The following is an 18766-nucleotide window of genomic DNA, read 5'->3' on the forward strand; positions in this document are numbered from 1 at the left end:
GCTTTATTTGTGCTACTTTTCCTCCAGTTTTCTCATTCTGATATCTTTGAATGTATCTTCTTTCTTATATATTCTGCAACATTTTGACTGCAAAATTTTGACAGGAACTAGTTTTACATGATTTTTCTCTCAGCAAAGACCTCACTGTGGGCAGCAAGAATCCTGAAGAGTAATATATGAGGTGTGAACTGGGTTTAATCAAACCTACTGCGGGAAGCAAGACAGTGCAGAAGTGAGAGACTCTGTACTGTTCACATATACTGTCTCGCTTGTCTAAGGACCCCAATACAAACCCATTCTGAGCTAACAGCTGTGGCCCATTTTCACAGTGGGTAACAAAAGGAAATTATTTGCATGCAAAGCTACAAAAAACAAATCACTACATCAAACGCTTACTATAGTTTAAAGGGGAAATATCTTTTTTTACGGGGAAAATATATGATGTTTTAAAAGTGAATAAGCTTCATAGTCAAGTATAATAATAAGGCATTATTATTATAAACTATTTTGAAATTTCCAATTTTTAGAAACAAAAAGATAAAATGTGATCATTTAAAAATTCTTTTGTAGGGGCCAGGAATTTAGCTCAGTGGTTCCACCACCTGCCTCACAAGCACAAGGTCCCGAGTTCGAGCCCCGGTACCAAAAAAAACCAAAAAAATTCTTTTGTAATCAAATGGAAATTAAGACATTTCACTTGTAGTTTCTTACTGATACAAATTAAAGAGAAAGTTACCAGAACAGAATTAAAGCTAGTCAAGTCATCAGGTTATAAACACCAATTTAATCATGCCTTTTAAAAAATATTTTAAAATATGTAACACCTAAGTTTAATTTGAGAAAAAGAATTTAATCCAATAAATTGTCACTATGATAGTGATATTCAAAGAAATTTAACTGAAAAGTATTTTTTTAATATTTTAAAGAATTCCACATAGCAGAACAATTCTGTGGTCTTTAGTATTTCATATTACTTAGTAAGAAATAATGATCTATTAATCTTTCTGCATGACCTTGGAATCAACACTGACAGAATTATGAAGTGACAAAAATCAACAGATCAATGCACATGTACTTAGCCTAAGCACCATCCGAAACTGAGAGAAATACAATAATACATGTAAGAATAAAATCAAATATATAAAAACATCACCAGAATTTGGAGGAAAAGGGAACGTATATTTAGTTTGAATGTTAGAGGAACTTCATGAAAAAGGTAAAATGAAGTTTTAGATAAGAAATAAAGGAAGATATTCTTGGCCAAACAAGTTAATGAACATTGAAAACACAGTTGGGTGTAAGTGGACAAGCCTCGTGGTGTGCAGAGGGAGTGTGAAGCCAGGAAGCAGAGCCCAGGACAGGTGGTGGACAGTTCTGATGGCTACACTAAGACTGGAGAGTCTTAAGATGCCTAGTGTGTCTTTGATGTTGGACATTCATAATTCTTTTTTTTTTAATTTTTTTATTACTACTTTTAAAATTCTTTTATTGGTACATTTTAGGTATACAATACATTTATCATTGGGTGCTTGTACCCGAACATGATGTATCTTGGTCCTTATTTTTTCCCCATTACCTGTGCGCCCTTCACCCCCTCCACCCTTCCCTACTTACATAGATTTTGTTTCCATCTTTTTTCTTTTCTCGTAATTTTTCCTTTCCTTTCCCTTCTTTCCTTTCCCCTTCCCCTCCCACCACCCCTACACCTTTGGACCTTTTCCTATTTCAAATTATCAATTATTCATTTTAATCATTTTAATCCTTATTTACACTTTCAGTTTCTCACACCAGAGAAACTATTCGGTATTTACACATGTGTGTCCTATTTGTTTCACTTAAGAGTATGGCCTTGAAATTTAAATTAGGCAGAAGCTTGGCTTATGTGGAGTCTGCGAGCTAACTGTAATTTTTTTCCAGGCCACTATTTGTTCAGTGTTGGTTTTGGGGATTTTTCTGAAACGAATAACATCCTCTAGTGTCTTGTTGGTGGTTGAGATGCTTTTTTAAGTTATATGGAAAAATGTTTAAGTGCTTTTCAGTTTTGTTTTGGTTGAGTTCTACTATATTTGAATATTACTGTAATTTTTTTCCCTTGCACTGTTCTTCTTTGAATGGTTTTAATTTTTGTATGTGAGTGTGTTTGATAATAAAGTTATTTTTTTAAAAAAAGAGTATGGCCTCAATATGCATCCATTTAGCTATAAATGTCTCTAGTTTCTCGTTCTTTATGTCTGAGTACTACTCAATTTTATAGAAAAACCACATCTTCTTTATCCAGTTTCCAGTTGATGGGCACTTGGGCTGTTTCCAAGCTTTACCTATTACAAACTGTGCCGCCATAAACATGGGTGCACATATATCGCTGTAGTATGATTCTTTTAATTCTTTGGAGAAGATGCCCAGCAGGGGAATAGCTGGGTCAAATGGGACCTCCAGCCCTAGTTCTTTGAGGTATCTCCATACTGATTTCCACAGTGATTGCAACCAGCCTGCACTCCCACCAACAATGGAGAAGGGTTCCTTTCTCCCCTCAACCCCGCCAGCATTTGTTATTTGTTCATTTCTTGATAGCAGCCACTCTTTCTGGGGTGAGGTGGAATCCCAGTGCCACTTTCATCCACACCTCTCGAATGACGAGTGATGTTGAACATTTTTTCATATGTTTATTTGCTGCTTTTACTTCTTTTTCTGAGAAATGTCTGTTCATTTCAGATGTCCATTTTTGAACTGGGTCTTTGAATTTGGGGGGTCTGATTTTTTTCAATTCTTTATATATTCTAGATAGTAGATCTTTGTCTGAGGAACAGCTGCTAAAATTTTTTTCACACATAGTAGGTTATCTCTTAGCTCTGTTGGTGGTCTCTCTTGCAGTGCAGAAGCTTTTTAATAAGATGAGATCCCAGTTGTTGATTCTTTGTGCTAGTTCTCATGCTACTGAGGTTTTGTTCATAAAGTCTTTTCCTATGCCAATGTCTTCAAGAGTTCTACCTAACTTATCTTCCAGAAAGTTTAGTGTTTCTGTCTTAATATTTAGGTCTTTAATCCACTTTGATCTTAGTTTAGTGCATGGTGATAGGTATGGATCTAGTTTTAACCTTTGGCAGGTTGAAATCCAGTTTTTCCAACACCATTTATTAAATAGGCTATCTTTCCTCCAGTGAGGGTGGTTGGCTCCTTTGTCAAAGATGAGGCTGAGTATGTCTGGAATTGTTTCTGCATCTTCTAATCTACTCCACTGATACTCAGGTCTGTTCCTTTCCCAGTACCATGCTGTTTTTTATCACAGTAGCTTTGTAGTATAGCTTCAAGTTGGGGATTATGATACCCCCAGCCATGTCTCTGTTGCCTAGAATGGCTTTTGCTATTCTAGATCTCTTCTGGTTCCAAATGAATTTTTGGATTGTTTTCTCTAGTTCTGTGAAATACATGGTTGGAATTTCAATCGGCATTGCATTAAATCTATATAGTAGTTTGGGAAGTATGGCCATTTTCACTATATTGGTTCTTCCTACCCAGGAACAAGAGATGTCTTTCCATTTTCTTATATTCTCCTCGATCTCCTTTTTCAGAGTGCTATAGTTTTCAATGTAGAGGTCTTTTGCTTCCTTTGTTAGACTGATTCCTAAATATTTCATATTTTTGGATACTATTGTAAAAGGAATTGTTTCCCTAATTTCTCTCTCAGTGAGTCTGCTATTTGGGTATAAGAAGGCCATTGTTTTTTGTGTTGATCTTATATTCAGCTACTCTTCGGAATCTATCAATTAGGTCTAGAAGTCTTTTGGCCAAGTTTTTTGGGTCTTATATGTAAAGTACCACATCATCAGCAAATAATGACAGTTTAACTTCTTCCTTTCCTATCTTTATTTCTTTTATTTCTTTCTCTTTTATAATTGCTTTGGCTAATGTTTCCAGAACTATATTGAACAGGAGTGGTGATAGCGGGCATCCTTTGGACATTCATAATTCTTTGAGGATAGAAATCATTCCAATAAATGACAGAAAAAAACAGTAAGTACAGAATGTGCTTGTTATATACTGAAAATGGATGTACTTTAGAGTATATAACGTACGCCTTGAAAGTTGATTCTAAAAATTTCAACAGCTAAAACCAAGAATGGTAACTTTTTGATGATTGTTTGGTTGGTTTTTGAGACAGGGTCTCACTATGTATTCCAGAATGGCCTCGAACTCGCAGCAATCCTCTTGCCTCAGCCTCTAGAGTGCTGCGATTACAGCCATCCACCACCATGCACACTGTGGTAATTCTTTGACGATGCTTCAATGCTTTCATGATGAAATGCATTAAAAACCAATCTACTATAATTTTATAACTTGTCCCTTTACAAAAAGTATGATGTTCTCCTTACCTTTGGTTTGCCTATCAGATGTATCCTAAATATTACTGCCAATAATTTTCAAAAAAAAAAAAAACCCTAAATTAGATGCATCACCTGCTTTAAAAAGTGACGAGTTGCCCATAGCCATTCCTTCCAAAAATGAATAAACATCTACAATTTGAATTTAATCTGCCATTTTGTCCTTATTTTTCACAACTCCTCATACCCAAACAAATACCTTTCTTCAAAATCGTTTTGAAAACATACTTTACTTCCAGTTTCATTACCTGTCTTCAGGCTGTTTTCTCAAACTAATGCATTCCTGCCTTTTCCCTTAATCCTGCCTACCTTTCAAGATCTAGCTCAAATGTTAATGAAGCATGAGGTCTTTTCTGAAAGATCCTTCAGGTATGATTTCTTCATTCTCTAAACTTCCACTGAAATCTGATTTTGCCTGAAAGCTCATAACACCATTCTTGTCATTTCTGAGATTACCCATCCCTGAGGAACTCAGATGATCTGTACCCACACATTTACCACTGATTACAACCTGTATAGGCCAAGCTAGAAGGATATACTGAACATAGAGTATTCACACAACATTTGTTGAAAAAATGATTATTTGCATATTCTGCATAAATATCCAGAAGGTCATTAATATGATATAGAAATAAGATGATAATCTTATATATTTTTAAAAAGAAATTTTACCTTTTCAGTTGTAAGTGGTTTTGTAGGCTTTTCTGGCTCCTTTTCTCTCTTTTTCTCTTCCTTTTTCTTCTCCTTTTCTTTCTAAAAAGTAGTCCAAAGTTTTAGTGAGTTAACTTTTTTAAAAAGGCAACTTTGTTTTTTTTTAATTGACAGCACTGGGGATTGAACCCAGGGCCTGTACACTGAGCTATGTCTCCAATCCTTTATTTTGAGACAGAGTCTTACTAAGTCTCTTAATTGCTCCAGCAGGGTTTAAACTTTTTATCCACCTGCCTCAGTCTCCCAGAATGCTGAGATTACAGGTATGCACCTCTGTGCCTCACTGGCAACCTTTAATTTTTATTTTATTAATTTGAACCATCATCTGAAAAAGGTCTAAGTCCACACTTAAGGTGGTACTGAAATATAAACATGACAAGTTCATATTCTCATTGAGGTTACATATTCAGAACAAAAGGTTACATGTTGATGATAGAATACAGACTATCTCTCCAAAAATTAAGATGGAAATAAGACAACTTAGAATTTCTTTGCTATTTTAGGGTTTGTGTTTGTTTTAAGCAAATGAGAATTCCATTCCATAAATTCTCAATACATCCTTACATAGGCTATGGTTCTTTATATCAACCATAATGTGCAATTCTGAGTCAGAATAAAGGTCAAACTAACTGATGGAACATACTTCCTTATCACATGGATGAAGACAAATTATAAACAGTAAACAAAAGCATAAAATCACTTTGTCTAAAAAAAAAAATCACAAAATATATATTCAAACCATTATCATTGATTTGTGTTTTAAAGAAGGTTAATATAATTTTCTAATGAAAAAGATGTTAAAAACAATGCATGGGGATCAGAACCAACTGACCAGTCTAAGGCAGTTGAAGTAATTATAATCGTGATGTTCACAGTTTGTATTTCTAAGGATGAGACAAGATATAATACTAAAAGCTGAAACCTAAAAGGCCACAGAAGAGGAAAAGTAAAAAAAAAATTACCCAAAAAGAAAAATGAAAAAAGATTAAACACAGAGCATTTTATGGCATTTAGAGGGAAGACATTACTAGAAACCTAGACTGGATGGCTCTGCAGTGGGCACTAACCTAGCTCTTAGATTCCTGCAGCAAACATGAAAAGATAAACAGACAAACCCAGGAAAGAAAGCGTGATAAACACATGGAACTTACGTCAAAAGACTGAAAGACTGAATCTCACCTGCGCCTTTCTTTAAAATGGTGTCTGATGTAACCTCTGTCAGACTGCATTTGCCATATTAAAGCAAGAAAGATAATATTTGCAATTTTTAGGCTATAACGTTGAAATACTGAAAGTTCAAAGGCTTTGCAATCATTTCTATAAAGTTCAAAATCAGGCAAAGCTACAGTGTTTGGGGGTATGTATACCAATATAAAATTATGAAGAAAAGCAAAGTGATGATGACAATTATGGCAAAAGTCAGGATGTTAATTACCTTAAGGAAAAGGTTTCAGCTAAAAAAGAGAAGGTAACATGGGAGCTTTGAAGTTCTAACAATGTTCACTTTATACAATGAAAGCAATGATAGTTCTATAAGTACTCATTAAACTAGGTACATATTTAATGTGCATTTCAATATTAAAAAGGAAGGCATTAAAAACTTCAAAAGCAGAACTCTGCAAGCTGTAAGGCACTACATGAATATAAGTAAATTTTTCATATGTGTTGTATGACATAAAACCTTGGTCTTGGCCCCAAATTTTAAGAAATTCATAGCAAAGCTCTTTCTGGCAGGAATAACCAATGTCTTCAACTGCAAGTTTAAGAAGAGAAAAAAATCTAAAGCACTTCTCTCAATGTTTTCTTTTGTTGGTGCTTAATAAAAAGCAATTTAAGTATAACAATTCACAACTCAGTGAGAGCATCTGAACCAAATAGTGTTGGTGTATTGCTTTGTAGCAAAAGGAGAAAGTAACAGGGCTAAAATTTCTAGAACTAGGATAAAAAAAGCTTGTATGTGAGGCTCCTTATACTGTACTAATATTCTCTAAAACCATCTGTTTCAGTAATGCTTTTCAGGAGCAAGATAAAAAGTTAACAAAAGTTGAACTTTTGAATACCTAAAGTGCTAAACCTAAAGAGCAATGTGCCAGATGACCATATTTCAAAGCTGGCATTTTGCCATGAACTTTAAGAACACTAACGCAGTCTAACACAGACAGAACACCTTCTAGAAAATTTGGTATGTTTCTCAAAAATAAATTTTTCTATCTGCCCATGGTCCTGGATGAGACAAGCAAGGAAGATGAGTGCTTTAAGGGTAACGAGAAATATTACCAACAGGTGATGCAACCAAACCCAAATCAAACCTTCCTTTCTAAATCACAACTACAGTACCACTTACCAAGTGCATCCTCATCACTGACTTTAATCATTTCAAAAGCTGTCTGAAATAACTACTGATTTTACTGTCTTCTTACAAACAAAACAATAAAACCTTAGGCAAATGATGCCCACAGCTGCACAGCTAATCAGCCCTCCTTTTGACTGAGGGACTGTAAACCCCAAACTTTATGAGGTGACTATTATCCCTGCTTTAATAAATGAAATGTACTAAAATCCTTTATATATGATAACATTTTTAGATTAGTAAAATTTGGTGAGAAAAACAATACAATAGAATGTCCTCACTAGTATTCTGGGGGTAAGTTACTCCATAACCTCCCTGAGTTATTCGTGCTATGGTTGGAACGTCTCTGTCCACCCCAAAATTCTTACATTGAAACAAAACCCCTAATGTGATGATTTGGGAGGTAGGGTCTTTGGAAGGTGCCGCAGTCCTGAGGGTGGGGTCCTTATAAAAGAGGCCTCAGAGAGTTCTCTTGCCCATTCCCACCACGAGCCACAGCGTGAAGGTGTCATTCTGTGTCTTTGCAAGACACAGGATCTGCCGAGACTCGACCTTGAACTTTCCACCTGCCAGGACTGTGAGGAATAAATTTCTGTTGTTTATAAGTGACTCAGTCTATGGAAATCTGTTAGAGCAGCCTGCAGTTATTTTTCATGAATGCCATTCTCATGAGAGAAGTCTGATTTCCTACTCTGTGATTACTGGGCACACATGAAATCACCAAAAATAAACCCAATCTGCTAGCTTCATTAAATAGAGCATCATGATGTGATGCTCTTTCACACTCAAGTTTCAGCTGTCAAAATGTGGCCATTGTCTGCTCAGACTCCAGATGTGGATATGACACGGGGTCTGAAGTAACAACAGGGGGTCTGAAGTAACAACAGGAGCTCTGAACTCTGGCCACACAGTCTAAGCCACTCCCATCTGTACAGTCAAAGCTGCTGAGATCAGAGTATCAGAACCAGAGTTGTTCTATTGTCAGCTATAACAAAATATAACCATGTTTGGTATTATAAAATAGTAGTTCCGGAAACTTGATTCCTATAGTAAAGGATACAGCGGTACCTCAGTTCACGAACTTAATCTGTTTTATGGTTTTGGGGAAGATGGTCACATCTGCATTTGTGTCTGTGTGGGGAAGATGGCAGAAGTTGTGTTTGTCACCCAATGTGCAGTTTGTGAACGGAAGTAAAATTCTGTGGAAAGCTTTTGCCTGACAACCAAATTTTTTGTGAACAGAAGCATTTGTGAACCAAGGTACAGTGGAATGTCAGAAATCCTATTGAAGAAAATATAACATGCAAGTCTTAAAAGACAGAGAAAAGGGCATACACTTATAATTCAACCACTCAGGAGACTGAGGCAGGAAGATTGTAAATTAAGGCCCAGTCTAGGCAATTTAGCAAGAACTGCGTCAACATATAGTAAAAGATAAAATGAGATGGGGATGTAGTTCAGTTCAAAGGCCCTGTAATGCAGTGCAAAAGCCCTGGGTTCAATCCCCAGCATTGGCCTGGAGGTGGGGAGGTGTGTTAAAGTTTATATACTGGGATCATTATGATCAAACTATACTTGAGTGACTTAAGTCACCAGAATATTTTGGTTATGTACAACTTGAAAAGTTGTGAGCATATACACCCCATCATACACATATACTAACTTATAAGCATATACTGTATAATACTATAACATTAAAAATATACAAAAATAGAGATGCCAAAGGGATAAGAACTGAAAAGCATGAACAGGCATTCTGAATGGACTGCTCCAAGGCCACCAAATTAGATCACTGCCTTCTGAGAACTGGAGGCATGAACTCCATCACAGAAAAGTGTAACCCATGCATTTCTAATCTCTTCCCTGACCAAAAATACTTCCAGAGAAAATTCTGAAGGGGTCAAACTTGCCTCCAGCATCTTTCCATTCTTTCAAGGCAATACCCACATTCCTGGAGTACCTCTTTCCTGAGCCTGCCTGTGACCTATGCCACCTGCAACACTAAACCATGCAAGTCTGTCTGTCCACTTCCAATCTAGCAGTTCCTATCCAAAACTGCCCTTCACTGTCTCCTCATGAACTTATCTTGATCTTTAATAACTCACAGGTTCAAGAGTTCCCACCTTTCCACCCCTGTGGTGATCCCTCTCATCACTGAGGCTGCTGGTCGGGTTCAGGGTCTCAGCTTCCCTCACCACCCCTCCCGTGAGCTACAGGCACGCACATGCAATCACCTACTGAATGTGGGCAGTCCCACAGCTGCCAGTTCTCCGTATCATATGTCCAACTTTAATTTGTCTTCTGTTTCTGTCTCTCCCTAAACCTGTTTCTTCTATGCAGACGCTGAAGCCAGAAACTTAAAGAGAGTCACAGTCCACAAAACACTTCCGTAATTCATTGATTACTACATTCTGTACATCTCACCTTCTTAAACTCTCAGAACTACACACCTTTTCATTCTCTCTCCCCACGTTTTAGCATCTGCACCCATCACTTTACTCCTGAATGAAGATTAGTTTTCAAGTCTTTGCTCAGCCACCACCACAAAATGCATTCCCCATGGAGCCAGCAGAGCAGTGCTATAACATGGAAACTTGATCCTGTCATCCTGTTTTCCCTCAAAACTCATTATTAAAGTGCTTGGGGGCTTACACAGTATGGCTGGTGACATTAGCTAGCGCTCACTCTACTCTCTCTAACAGGAAAGCAGTGGACTACAAAAGACTGAACTGTATCTGCCTCTATTTCCAAACAGACTCACGTTCAACTTTCACTCAAACAAAAGAGCTGGGAAAATTTTATTAATCCTTTTTTTAAAAAGTTAATATAAAATTATAGCAAAAAAAGGAACCTGAACCTTATAGCAACACAGTTGGAACAATCTGCAGCAGTGGCGGCAGCGGCAGGAGAAGAGATTTAATTTAGTTGATTTTCTGTGGTTGTTGGTTGTTCGCTTAGTCTCACGGTAATGGAAGCTGCACATTTTTTCAAAGGGACTGAGAAGCTGCTGGAGGTTTGGTTCTCCTGTCAGCAACCCGACGCCAGTCAGGGATCTGGGGATCTTCACACTATCCCGAGATCTGAGTGGGATGTACTTTTGAAGGATGTGCAATGTTCAATCATAAGTGTGACAAAAACTGACAAGCAGGAAGCTTATGTACTCAGTGAGAGTAGCATGTTTGTCTCCAAGAGACGTTTCATTTTGAAGACATGTGGTACCACCCTCTTACTGAAAGCACTGGTTGCCCTGTTGAAGCTTGCTAGGGATTACAGTGGGTTTGACTCAATTCAAAGCTTCTTTTATTCTCGTAAGAATTTTATGAAGCCTTCTCACCAAGGGTACCCACACCGGAATTTCCGGAAGAAATAGTTTCTTAATGCAATTTTCCCAAATGGAGCAGCATATTGTATGGGACGTATGAATTCTCACTGCTGGTACTTGTATACTTCGGATTTCCCAGAGAGTTGAGTAATCAGTCAGCCAGATCAGACCCTGGAAATTCTGATGAGCGAGCTTGACCCAGGAGTTATGGACCAGTTCCACATGAAAGATGGTGTTACTGCAAAGGATGTCACTTGTGAGAGTGGAATTCGTGACCTGATACCAGGTTCTGTCAGTGATGCCACACTGTTCAATCCTTGCGGGTATTCAATGAACAGAATGAAATCGGATGGAACTTACTGGACTATTCACATCACTCCAGAACCAGAGTTTTCTTATGTTAGCTTTGAAACAAACTTAAGTCAGATCTCCTACGATGACCTGATCAGGAAAGTTGTGGAAGTCTTCAAGCCAGGAAAATTTGTGACCACCTTGTTTTTTAAACAGAGTTCTAAATGTCGTACAGTGCTTTCTTCACCCCAGAAGATTGAAGGTTTTAAACATCTCAATTGCTATGTTCAGTGATTACAATTTATTTTTTTACCAGTTTTGCTAAGAAGCAGCAGCAACAGCAGAGTTGATTAAGAAAAATGAAGAAAAAAAGCAAAAAGAGAACACAAATAGAAGGTGATAGCTGCTTTCTAGATGTTGATACCAGGGGCTATGCTTTCCATAACCACCACCTTGTAGTTGCAGAAAGCCCTAGATGTAATGATAGTGTAATCATTTTGAAGTGTATGCATTATTATATCAAGGAGTTAAGATATCTTGCATGAATGCTCTCTTCTGTGTTTAGGTATTCTACCACTCTTGCTGTGAAATTGAAATGCATGTAGAAAAATTTTACTGTATGAAACTTTACAACACTTGTGAAAATAATTCAATTTGGTTCATGTACAGTGTAATATTTCTGCAGGTATCATCCAAGATTCCCCACAGACAAGGCTTTCATCCTCATTGGGTGTTGGCCTCAGCCTAATAATCTGGGATTGTTCTATTAAACTGCTGCCAGGATTTTACATCCACTTACCTCCACTTTCTAGAACATATTCTCCAGTAGCATTATTAAAACCAATTTCTACTTCATAAAAATGTTTTTGCAACAGCAATTAAAGTTTTTCTTCCATGAGTCAAGTCCTCCTAAGAAAATGGTTCCAGTTACTCATTGTGTGTATTACTGTTTTAATAATTGTTCTTGCATTTGTAGTCCTTGATTTCTTCCCTCACCATGGTGTCTTTCCCCCACCTCCAGGCCCCCAAATAAAAGCAATACACTGTTTAAAAAAAAAAAAGTGCTTGGGGCTTTGGTGTGAAGACCAGCTCCTTAATGGACTCTCAATGGTACTTGGCAACCAGGCTGGAGGTGGACCCCCAAGTATCTGTACTCTGGGAGGCCGAGGCTGGCAGATCCCAAGTTCTAGCCCAGTCCAGGCAACCTAATGATTTAGTGAGACTCTGTCTCAAAATACAAAAGTTAGAGATGTAGCTCAGTATGAAGACCCTGGGTTCAACTCCCAGTGGTACGTAATAAATACAAACACACACACACACACACACACACACACACACACACTTTCTTAAAAAAGAAGACTGTTGTCTCCCTTTATTTCTATCTCACTCCTATTCCAGCCATGCCAATTCAACTTGCAACTCCTGTTTTCTCTACTTGGAATGCCTCCTGATCTTTAATGCCTATTCAGAGTACAAGATGCATTAAAAAGTATGCCACCTGTATTAACAGCAGTACAGTGAGTGACCTTCAATCACATCATATATTATATTGTATTCTAAACTGTCACACAGTTATTTGCTTTCCTCCTTGAGTTTATAAACTGAGCCCAGGCATGGTGTCACACAGCTGTGATCCCAGTATCCTGGGAGGCTGAGGTAGGCGGACAATAAATTCAAGTCCAGCCTAGGCAATTTAGCAACTTAGCAAGACCCTGTCTCAAAATAAAAAATAAAAAGGGATGGAAAGGTAGTCCAGTGCAAAGGCCCCAGGTTCAACCCTTGGTACTCCAAAAGAACAACTGGAAGCTGTTTGAGAGCACAGGTGGTCTCTTACTCGTTTTTGTATCCATCACGTGTAGCATAGCATTTATCAAGGAGTAGACACAAGAAAAACGAGAGCTAAAAGAATGTCTCAAATTAATTCATCAAGCTCAATGAAATAAACAAGAAAGGTTAAGAGATAAACTATTTTTTAATCAAATTACCAGTTCAAAGAATTCAGTAATAAACTATAAAAAAAGTATAAGGTTGGAACAGTATAAGGTAGTAACACTCACAACAACAAAAACTAACTGCTTAATTGGTGACATATTTATGGCCAAATAAATCAATAGCTTCAGAAATTAAACAGAGGTCAAAGTCCTTTAATCATATCCCAGGGAAACATTCAAGAAATTCTTGTATTTAGTACTGGAGATCATTCAAAATATAAACAATTGGGCTGGGGATTTAGCTCAGTAGTTCCACCACCTGCCTCGTAAGCTCAAGGTTCCAAGTTCGATACCCGGTACCAAAAAAAAACCCACCTGGGGCAGGGGATGTAGCTCAGTGGCACCGCACCTGCCTGACAAGCACAAGGTCCTGAGTTTGATCCCCGGTACCAGAAAAAATTTAAAAAGAGGCAAAATATAAACGATGACAGCGCCCCCAAATTCTGGCACAAGGCAAAAGGAAGCTCATTTATTACTCAACACTACACAATGCAGGCAGTTAAAAAAACACTACTACACCGGCCAGGGATTTAGCTCAGTGGTTCCACTGCCTGCCTCGCAAGTGCAAGGACTGGAGTTCGATCTTTGGTAACAAAAAAAACAACAAACACCACCATACCTCCAATTTGTTTTTCTCAACAGCAGTTTGCAGAGAAGGAGAAGATACTAGAGGCTGAAGAGGTGCATCAGAGGAGGAAATCTGCAGAGTAGAGATAAAAAGTCAGAAGAAACAAAGGTAGGCGGTAAGAACTGACTGGAATGGAAAAGAAGTAAAGACATGTTTGTGAGACAACAGCATTTAAAACCATGTTAACAGAAGGAAATGATGCATCAAAGAGGAAACACTGCTTTTTAAAACTTTCCATGTGTAATTTCTTAAAGGATTCAGTAGAGAATAGCGACTATTTACAATGGATTTCACGGTAGAATCATACAGAAAGAATTTGAAAAATAATTACACATCTCTGACAATTCACTATAGTCAATGTTACTACTGGAATAATAACTTTGAAGTATGAAGACATATTGTCCCAAGTAGCAGAACAAAACCTAGTTTTTGTTTTTACTGATAGCTATAATGAAAAAGAAAACAGCTGAAATAGTAATACGTTAATTAAAATTTTAACCAACTGTTTTAAAAAACAGAAAAAAGGTAGAAGAGTGGATTCATACACAGCTGAACTGCAGACTTATTATAAAGCAATTTATATACTTCCTTGAGATCAGCACGCAAACATCATTCCCAGTGCTATACTTGAATTACCCCACAGTATTATGAGAGTTACATATGCAGCACAGGCAATTTATACACGAAAATGGGTTTCATCTAAAAGCTTTTTTTACACATCTTCCTACCCAATTTCTACATGGGTAGTTGATGACTTTAATAGAAGCATTATCTTCCTGCTCTCTTTACTGCCAAAATATAACTGAAATACGTTTACAAAATGCACAGGAGATCTTTGGAGCCATAAAACTGACATCACTATATTGCCCTATCATATCAATAGTGCCTATGAGGAATTTTTTAAGGATGCTATTAGAGACAGGTCATTATGCAATGTCAAAGTAACACTGCAAGATGACAGCTCCTCCTTCAATCTTCTTGTTAAGTTAGTTATGACAGTAATTCTTGAATCTCAACCCAAGGCTATAAACTTAAAGAGTTTTTTCTTTATACAATTTTGGCTCTTATAATTCTGTAAATTAGCATTTAATTAGTACAAAGCAAATACATACATAATATAAAACATACAATATAAGGAAATATCTTCCACTTAAAAAGGTCAAAACCATGTCTTCAAAAGTGGTTTAAGCCTGGTCTGTCCTATTGGATGTTTACTTGCCAGAGATCCTTAAGTATGTGTTCACATGGAAAACGAGATTGAAAAGCCATAAAATCACCTAAAATAACTTTTATCATAAAGTCTCTTTGCCTAAACTCATGCAAAAGAGAACATAAAAATAATTATATAGGACAAACAGAAGTATTTAGAATGTCAAGGATTACTAATCCGTACAAACTAGCATGACAATTCACTGTAAAGTGTTTGTTTGTTTGTTTGTTTGTTTTAAGATTATGAACTGACATGGCCACTTTTAAAACCCAGAATTAAGAAATTTTTATTAAAAAAAAAAAAAAGTTCCCAACATTAGCCATACCATGACCTCAAAAAAAAGTAAGAAATTTTTATTTAATAAATAGAATGTAACAAATATTTTATTGCCCCTCCCCACAAAAAAAAAAGGAGGGAAAAAAAGTTTTAATATCATGTTCCACCTGGGAAGGAAAACAGAAACTTGCTCCGTAGCAAAGACAAGGAAAAAGTCAATGAACAGATCAACAATTGGTGATATACCCACACAATAAAATACTATTGGTCAATTAAAAACCGTAATTAACTAAGTATATACAAAAGCAGAGAGGAAATTTAGAAACATGCTGAAAGAAATAAGGCAGTAGAGGGCCAGGGATTTAGCTCAGTGGTGTCACCGCCTCCTTTGGAATTGCAAGGTCCCGAGTTCGATCCCCAGTACCAAACAAACAATAAAAAAAAGAAATACGACAGAAGAGCACACAGTGCATAGTAGTGATCATATGAAACTCTAGAAAATACAATGTGCCATAAAAAGAAGCAAATAACTGCTTATCTGGGCCACCAGTGGGCACCAAGGAGCCTTATGGAATAATGAAGAGATTCTGTCTCAATTATGGTGGTGGTGGTTACACAGAGATGTGCATTTGTCAAAAACTCATTTCACTATACCTTAAAATGTCTACCTTTTACTGTCTATAAAGTATTTCTCAATAAAGTTGATTTTTTAAAAGTCAACAATCAAGGTAAAGTGCAATATGTGAGCAAGGAATGAAGAAACAGAAAGAAAAATGGAAAAGACACTGCAGAACATGAAAGCAGAAAAAGAGAAGAACATAAAGCAAAAAGAAAAGAAAGAAAATACAGAAGCAAGAAAAATTAGGCACTCCTGATTCTTCTTTCTAAATCTCCCAAAACCATCTACTTTTTATCACCTCCACTAACCATCTTAGGCAGTCATTAATATCCCTCTCCTGGATTAGTCCTAACTGGTATCCATGCCCCTAGTCTTACTCTTCTCCAAATCTGTTCTCTACACATCATTCCGACATGCAAATTTGATCACATGTCCTTGCTTAGAGACTTAAATAGTTTATGCGCAGTATATAACGGCAAGCAAGGCCCAAGCAAACTTCTTAACCTGGCCACACCTCCCTCATCTCCCTTCTCCTTTGCCACACGCAAATCCTTCAGGTTTCAGGTCTCTAGCTTCTCCTAGCTCCACAGAACTTCACAAGAGCAAGAGCAAAGGACTGACTACTCACACTTTCTTATAGTTCCTGCCCATCCTTTAATGCTGAGTTGACACTGCCTCCTTCAGGAAGAAGGCTAAACCTTAATATAGTAACTTTTAAAATTTCTACAATTCTAGAAAACTTTCAATGTTGAATCCTGGCAAGTCGCTAGCAGACCAATATTAACAGGTCTGTACGGCATGGAGAGATTAATGAAGGAAAACTGAAGCCAAATTTTGCCAATGATGTAAACTCTTATAGTTAAAGTTTGAGTATTCATTTTTCTTATTTACATGCTTATTCACATGCTCCTTTGCTCCTCCACCCTTCTTCACTAATTATCACAACAGCTTATTTTTAAGACAGTTAAGTGCTAAGCACCCTACTAAGCATACAGCATGCCTTATCTTTTACAACAGTACCATACGAAGAAATGCAAACACTAATGATCATCCGTACTGTATAGAAAAGGAAACTAAAATTGTAATGACAAGAAGTAACAAAACTCCCAATCAAAAGATACATTCTTTTACACTATTTCTAATATAAAATAGAAATAGGTGGTTCTACCACCTAAGCAGAAAAAGGAAGACAGAGTAGGGGGAGGGGGAGGGAGAGAAAGGTGCTGGAGGAAAGGAGCAAGTGTTTGAGCAGTTCGCTCTCCTGTACTCAAGACCTACTGACCCAGGAACTCACTTAGCACTGCGCTTCCAGCTGTGAAACTACTGGCTAAGGGGAGGAGGGGCAGAAAAGATAGATTTCTGCCATCTAAGTGTTTCAAATTTCTTCTATTACTCACTGAATTAAGGAATGGTCAAGGAGGATAGGCTGATTGTGCATCAGCGTGAAGGGCAGAATTCTGAAACAGCTATCCAAACTGCCACCTGTGGTGCACTCCCAGTGTAACACCCTCCCCTGGTGGAAGGCAGGACTGAGAATTTGATGGACCTCACTCCCTTGACTAGGGTGTTATATGACAAAGGCAAAGGAAGTGTGCAGGAGTAATTAAGATCCGGTTCAGGATGAATTAATCAAGAGGGAAATTAACTTAGATGGGTCTGGCCTAATCAGGTCAGGCAGGCACTGAAAAGCAGCTGGGTCCTTCCTGAGAGAACAGATTTGAACTAAGAGAGCAAATCTTACTTTGCTCTCTTCCATCACATCTTCTAGTAGCCTCAGAGAAATAAGCTGCCATGTGATGATAGGACGGGGTTATCTGCCAAGGCCCTGAAGGTGGTCCCTAGAAACTGAGCAGGCCTAAGCAGACAGTAGGAAGAACAGGGAGCCCCAGCACAGGGTCACAGAGACTTGCATCCTGCCGTGAACCGTGAGCTTGGAAGCATCCGATGAGATCAGAGCCCGGCCAACTCTGATCTTAGCCTACTAAGATCCTGAGAAGTCAGCCGACCTATGCTCAGACTTGGCTCACAGAATCTGTGAATTAGTACACCTATTTTAAGCCACTAAATGTCCAGCAATTTATGAAATGGCAAATAAAATACAATAACCATTCCCTAAATCAAAACTGTGTAAAACTCTGAGCAGTCTGGTACTCAAGTTCTCCCTTGCAATTCTATTTGCCTTTTGGGTTTGCCTCTCATATAGTTATTCTGTCCTCTACTCACCTTTAACTCTCTTTCAATGCATTAGACAGAACAGCCTGTGGACTACTCACCAGACCCAAGCATCAGATAACAGAGCCAGATTCTCCTTCCTCATCTCACGTTGGCACAGATGGATAGTTTCCTTGCAGCCTGAAATGTCTTACCTGCTTTATGAATATTTCCTTCTTATATACCAGCCCATTTCCTCTGTGCTCCAATCCTCCTTCCCTATTGAGGATAATCTCAAATATAACTCCCTTAAGAATTATTCTAATGATAATTAATGAGTGCTACCTAAATTCTTTGCTTCCGGAACACTTTTATTCTTCTAGTAAACCAACTACCACATTCTGCTTTAGAATGCAGCTCACTGCGCACATACATTTTTTGTTGAAAATGTTAGAGTAAGCTACTTTTAAGCAAAGGCTATTGTTTCCATCTCAGTGCCACCCCCCATTTGATACACATATTCAATGTCTGTTGCATGACAAAATGACAAACAAAGGAGCAATCCAAGGGTGCTTCAGAACAGCCAATTTCTGTCATCCTACACCTATCTTCAAAAAGAGGCATGAATCTCAAGAAGGAGCGAAGGACAGGTTGAGGGGTGTAGGAATGAACTCAAAAGTCCCATGTTGGTCCCCAGGACATGTAATCAACACACACATAAACACACACACACACTTACTTCTGTTTGATGCTACAACCCAGCAAGAAGTTTTCTGGTAAAAAAACTTTTCTCCTTAGAACATAATTTACTTTGTGTTTGTCTTTATCTGAACTTTGC

General features: G+C 37.7%; 1 protein-coding gene and 1 pseudogene across 5 annotated transcripts in view; one reads left to right on the forward strand and one right to left on the reverse strand.

The window, feature by feature from the left end:
• Smap1 (small ArfGAP 1) overlaps nt 1-18766 on the reverse strand; it is a 170658-nt gene that overhangs the window by 52974 nt on the left and 98918 nt on the right. For 3 of the 5 annotated variants that reach the window (XM_087205137.1, XM_004863999.4, XM_087205138.1), the window contains one exon: nt 5052-5132. In XM_087205137.1, coding sequence (XP_087061263.1) covers nt 5052-5132 — 81 coding nt within the window. Of the gene's footprint in view, nt 1-5051; nt 5133-13663; nt 13745-18766 lie in introns of all 5 variants that reach the window. The other 2 variants (XM_004863998.4, XM_087205136.1) reach the window with 1 other exon arrangement.
• On the forward strand, nt 10361-11408 carry LOC106007701 (S-adenosylmethionine decarboxylase proenzyme pseudogene; annotated as a pseudogene).

The sequence above is a fragment of the Heterocephalus glaber genome, unplaced genomic scaffold (assembly GCF_053883595.1).
Source record: "Heterocephalus glaber isolate CG9 unplaced genomic scaffold, H.glaber_assembly_v1.0 deba00000594, whole genome shotgun sequence".
NCBI classification, from domain to species: Eukaryota; Metazoa; Chordata; class Mammalia; order Rodentia; family Bathyergidae; genus Heterocephalus; species Heterocephalus glaber.